The 6,000-nt window shown below is 44.4% G+C and overlaps 1 protein-coding gene across 1 annotated transcript in view; it reads left to right on the top strand.

Moving 5' to 3' along the window:
- Positions 1 to 4,829, top strand: part of LOC121556656 (zinc finger protein 777) — a 34,303-nt gene extending 29,474 nt beyond the window's left edge. The window contains 6 exon segments of the mRNA XM_045217159.1: positions 2,470 to 2,631; positions 3,007 to 3,118; positions 3,324 to 4,001; positions 4,004 to 4,174; positions 4,177 to 4,268; positions 4,270 to 4,829. Of these exon segments, the coding sequence (XP_045073094.1) occupies positions 2,470 to 2,631; positions 3,007 to 3,118; positions 3,324 to 4,001; positions 4,004 to 4,174; positions 4,177 to 4,268; positions 4,270 to 4,356 (1,302 nt within the window). The 3' untranslated portion in view covers positions 4,357 to 4,829.
- Positions 4,830 to 6,000: the final 1,171 nt, after the last annotated feature.

Here is a 6,000-nt window from a genome sequence, read left to right on the forward strand (position 1 = left end):
GGCTCCGAAAGACTTTTGGAGTGGGTCTGTGGACTTCTCCATGTGAATATTAAAATCACCAAAAATTAGAATATGATCTGCTATGACTACAAGGTCTGATAGGAATTCAGGAAACTCAGAGAGGAACGCTGTATATGGCCCAGGAGGCCTGTAAACAGTAGCTATAAAAAGTGATTGAGTAGGCTGCATAGATTTCATGACTAGAAGCTCAAAAGATGAAAAGCCATTTTTTTTTTGTAAATTGAAATTTGCTATCGTAAATGTTAGCAACACCTCCGCCTTTGCGGGATGCACGGGGAATATGGTCACTAGTGTAACCAGGAGGTGAGGCCTCATTTAACACAGCAAATTCATCAGGCTTAAGCCATGTTTCAGTCAGGCCAATCACATCAAGATTATGATCAGTGATTAGTTCATTGACTATGACTGCCTTTGAAGTGAGGGATCTAACATTAAGTAACCCTATTTTGAGATGTGAGGTATCACGATCTCTTTCAATAATGGCAGGAATGGAGGAGGTCTTTATCCTAATAAGATTGCTAGGGTGAACACCGCCATGTTTAGTTTTGCCCAACCTAGGTCGAGGCACAGACACAGTCTCAATGGGTATGGCTGAGCTGACTACACTGACTATGCTATTGGCAGACTCCACTAAGATGGCAGGTTGGCTAACAGCCTGCTGCCTGGCCTGCACCCTATTTCACTGTGGGGCTAGAGGAGTTAGAGCCCTATCTATGTTGGTAGATAAGAGGAGAGCACCCCTCCAGCTAGGATGGAGTCCGTCACTCCTCAGCAGGTCAGGCTTGGTCCTGTTTGTGGGTGAGTCCCAGAAAGAGGGCCAATTATCCACAAATGTTATCTTTTGGGAGGGGCAGAAAACAGTTTTCAACCAGCGATTGAGTGCTGAGACTCTGCTGTAGAGCTCGTCACTTCCCCTAACTGGGAGGGGGCCAGAGACAATTACTCGATGCCGACACATCTTTCTAGCTGATTTACACGCTGAAGCTATGTTGCACTTGGTGACCTCTGACTGTTTCATCCTAACATCGTTGGTGCCGACGCTTTTTTGTAGAGGAAAAATGCAGACAGATAATTTGTTCATTCGACATGGTGGGATCTTTTTGGGTCGGTAAAATGTATTATGCGAGAAATGGCGGTGGAAACACCTTTATGTGCAAATATTGATATAATAACCATCATATCGAAGTAAACTTGGATTCACACAACAATATGTGATGTGTGGTCCTCCCACTACGACTCGGGAAACCATGCAGTTTATTAGGCTACAGATGAAATCATTATGATGAACTTCACAGGGTGGTGAATGTGCACAGTGGTGACCTTGATGCTCCTTTCCAATAAATAGGGTCTTATTCTGGTGACATGATGATTGATGCTTGACTGCCATTTGACAAATACAAATATTTTCCCTCTTATCCATAATAATCTTATCATGTAGACTAGCCTACCCGCACTGTATCTGCCAGCTGTTCGCTAGGGCCCACATTTGCTATTTAACGCAACAATTTGTGACAAAACTATTGGTAGAGTTGAAAAACACAGCGTTGGAAAGACATTGAACTTTAGATTTTTATTAGGAACATGAAAATGTAAGCGAAAAATAAAATGTTGTGTACACACTGATTTTTATCAGCAACAAGTCAGTTTGGTGAAAACACACTGCTGGTGGGAAAATGTGCATATTTTCTTTATGCAGATTTTAGAATATTCGCATGAAAATCAGTTGCCAATTGGGTGGAGACCTAGCTTGTGACAAAGCAGATGATTATAAAAATGCATATAAAATATTGTAGGCCTACATTTAGGTGTACACGCCCATATAATATAGCCTATGCAATATGATTATTAGGCAATAGCAGTGTGTTGTGTGCAAGGCTTAAAAAGGTAGCTCCTTATTAAATTCATTCTTAATCTTCATTTTCAAGCTGTAGGCTACGTCCCTTTTCAACACACTAACACAATACATGTACATCTACATTTAAAAGGGAGCGGGGGGGACTCATTTGGGATTCGAAGCCTTGCCACAATCTGCGACAATTACATGGACTAGGCAATTTACACAGAGAGCAATTTGACAAGTCAGTCAAATACAAGTGATAGTTGTTTTGATGATCAGAATGTGCGGTTTGACTGAGGTATGTTAAGGACACACCAATGAACAAGTGATGGAACACGTCAACTATGTGCTGAACTTGTGCCAGGATATAATCTGTGAGGTTAGCATAGGGCTAACGTGTGCCATGTTATCTGATGGGACCAGCTACAATTTTGCGTTCCGTCACGATTTTAATTGGCTGATACACATTTTGTACTGGGAGACCCATTGAAATGTAAGTGGTTGCTTATGTTCGCAAGTATGGCCCCTCCTTGTTGAGTGTGTTTATTATCAGTGTGTACGTATCTGAGGGAGTGTATGTCTGTGTAATCTGTATCACCTGTCTCTTCCAGGAGGAGGAGGGTCCAGAGGTGCTGTTGGTAAAGGAGGACGGGTGTGAGGAGGGTCTGGGGAACCCTGAGGGAACCGTGGTCATGGATGACAACCAGACTACACCTCCTGAACCCACAGAGGAACCAGCTGAGCAGCACAGGACCACACACAGTCTCACTGAGGTGAGCCCACTGTGAACTACTGTCTGAATGGTATTAGGTCAGGGCCTGTCCACAAAGTAGGAGTGCTGATCTAAGATCAGTTTGGCCTTTTAGATCATAATGAATTTGATGATATAGACAGGTGGGGACCTGATCCTCGATCAGCACTTCTACTCTGAGACTCTTTTTTTGGATACGGGCCCAGGTCTTGATTAATGTTGTCTTAAGTTTGGGACCATCCCTTTCAATTATCAAACCATTAAAGAGTGTCAATTAATCAAATCAACTTACATGTTTTCATAGTAATCCCTCATTTCCTAATCAGAAGATGCTCCATAGCAGGGTGCTCATATCAGATTTCTTGATCCAACATCTTTCACTCTGAATCTCTTACAGTCAGTAGACATGGAGGATGGGAAGCCTGATCTGCTGCTAGTCAAAGAGGAGATTATAGAAGATGAACCAGAGAGCGTTGATCTGCTGAGTGGACTAAAGATGGGGGAGCAAGGTAAGAGAGAAATAATATAGCCTACATACAGTAATAGATCTTCAATGGTAATAGTGATGCATCAGGCTATTGTTTTTTTCTTCATTCATAAAATTAACTCAATATAACTTATGTTTACATACAAAACCACAACTTATAATGTATGAACTTGACATTGAAACAAACTCCATATATAGAGTTTATATTTTGTAACCTCTTCCTGCAGGTGGTTGGCTGGAGGCTAAGAGAGGAGACTGGGCGACCATCTTGGATTCCCAGACCAGTGCAGCCAAGGGCCCAGGGGACAACATCACCGAGAAGGCCAGGACCAGAGGCGAAATAGTGGAGGACAGTGGATGGGACAGCGTCCTCAACTCTGAGCTGGGGAACAACACTGTTAACCACAACCAGAAACAGACATTCGAACACAAAACAACATCCGAACTTAGTCTCCATGACAACAGACTGGCTGAGACGAGGGCGAAGCGTGGATTTGGTCTGCGGGGACGGGAAGGTGTCCATATGAGAACAGACACAGAATCGGCTAGCGATGCTCCGTCCTGCTCCTATAGTTGTGATTCAGAAAGACTGATGGCGCCTCAGGTTAACCCCCTAACAGGTGCTGCCTTCAGCCTGCCTTCTATAGGATCTATCAACTGGAACATGGACCCTGCGACAACACAGACACTCCCTGGCCTTCGTCCTCCTCACACTCTCCTAATGTTAAACCAGACCTCAGACAATGCCAGTGCCTCAACACTAAATTGCTACACAAGCCCATTGACAAATGACAGTAGTAGTAACGCTGTCAGTAGATCCGGTAACAAAGAGAAGCGCTTCCCGTGTTCGTTCTGTGGGAAAGCCTTCCGTTTCTCTAAACAGGTGGAGATCCACCAGAGGATTCACACGGGGAGAAACCGTTTGGCTGCCACCTGTGCAGGGCCAGTTTTTCACACTTGTCCAGCCTGAAGAGGCACCAGAGAGTTCACACAGGGGAGAAACTTTTCAGCTGCCACCTGTGCAGGGCCAGTTTTTCACACTCCTCCAGCCTGAAGAGGCACCAGAGGGTCCACACAGGGAGAAACCATACAGCTGTCCCCAGTGTGAGAAGAGGTTCTCCCACCAGCACCATCTGAAGATGCACCTGAAGGTCCACACGGGAGAGAGGCCAGTTAGCCTGTACGCACTGCGGGAAGAGGTTCTCAGAGAGGAGCTACCTCAGGATACACCAGCAGAAAATGCACTCAGCCCATGAATAGTGACATGTAATGTAGTACTAGTTAGTTAGTTTGCAGTTAATTCTGTTGGTTTTGGATGTAGTAGGGAACTGGATGAGGTGAACTGAGGAAAGAATGAGTATGATGAGGTAGAGTAGATGATATGGTGATGGTTGGTGTGATGGTGTCTGTAGAAATGCTTCACTGATGAAAAGTGACAACCTTGTCCTGTTTGCTGCTGGTGTTTTATGAGGAAATGATAGTGCCTTAATTCATGTTTACTTGACATGAAGTAGTGAAGATGTGTGTGATGTAATGTTGAACCTTTTTCAAAGCATTCTGAAATTAATTTGATCAAAGCGAGGGTACCAGATTTACAGAAAAGTGTTACCATAGTGAGAAAAGTGATTCTACAATACTTGTCACGTATCATTTTGTGCAATAAAAGTACTGTACTTCAAAGTTATGTGAGTGTATGACCATTCTGTTGAAATTAAATACAGAATTGACTCTGCTGACTGGCTTGGTTATTTTTGTATCATTGCAGGGACTGAGTTTCCCTTATCTCAGTCGAACCAAAACATTATACTTCATTCTTGAATCAACACATATGGACATTTTTTATAATAAACTCCAATGGCTCCATATTGTTAGGTACTTGAATCACAGTGTTAGAGATGGGCTTGACTGTGGTTGACATTTTATTATATAATGTCATGTTTGTGTGTGTACAGCAAAGAGCTTCTTATATAGACCATTATGCATTTCTGTTCAATTTGTGTTTACAGTCTGCATTCAATGAGGACTTGCTGATGATATCTGGTGTTGCTGGCGGGCGAGACTGGACATCTGAAGCGGCTGGTCAGCAATCCCTGGCCCTGGATCCGGAGCCGCCGCTCTTCCTTCCTGAGTTGGATCCAGGACCGAACCGCGAGGGACAGAGACTCCACCACAACACAGAACACAACCAGTGGACAGGTGGACTAAACAACCTCAGTCCCGGTGGTCATCAGAGAGACCGAGGCTCCAGTCAGGGATCCAGTCTGCAGCCCAGACCCTTCTCTTCACAGTCTCAGTGCAGGGATGAAGCAGGGCCTGGTGCTGATAGAGATAGACCCTCCTGTTCCTATGATACAAACACCACAGTATCCATGATGAACAGAGCAGGTCACCCTGGGCTTCAGCCTTCACAGAGAGTGGTGGGCGACCCCCCTCCCCCTCCTGGTGGTAGTCTTTCAGGAAGCGTCTTCTCCTTCAGGTTCTCCTCTAATGCCTGGTGAATGGGTTCATAGAAGGCCTGGGTCTAGCCTTCCTCAGCTACCTCATGATTACCCCACCAATACAGACAGGGTCAGGATGGGCGTTTACCACGAGAGGTACCTAGCCTATAACACAGCACACAATCCCAACAACACCAAAACAATGGCTAGAGGTCAAGGAGGGAGCTCAAAGACTAACCACCTGAGAGTGGTGGCTCCTGCTTCTACCTCCTCTGGTGTCATTGGGTCACAACGTGGGAGGCCAAGCAGTACACCTGCCCCACTTATTCAATTCACTATTGATAAGATAAAAAAACTTTTAAAAACTGTGATTAATCAGAATCAAATAAAATGAAACAACTTTTAAAAAATACTGTTACAGGCACCATAATTGCTCCCCGTTGGCATATAATATTAAGAAAGCGTA

This window comes from Coregonus clupeaformis, unplaced genomic scaffold, assembly GCF_020615455.1.
Source record: "Coregonus clupeaformis isolate EN_2021a unplaced genomic scaffold, ASM2061545v1 scaf0948, whole genome shotgun sequence".
Classification (NCBI taxonomy): Eukaryota; Metazoa; Chordata; class Actinopteri; order Salmoniformes; family Salmonidae; genus Coregonus; species Coregonus clupeaformis.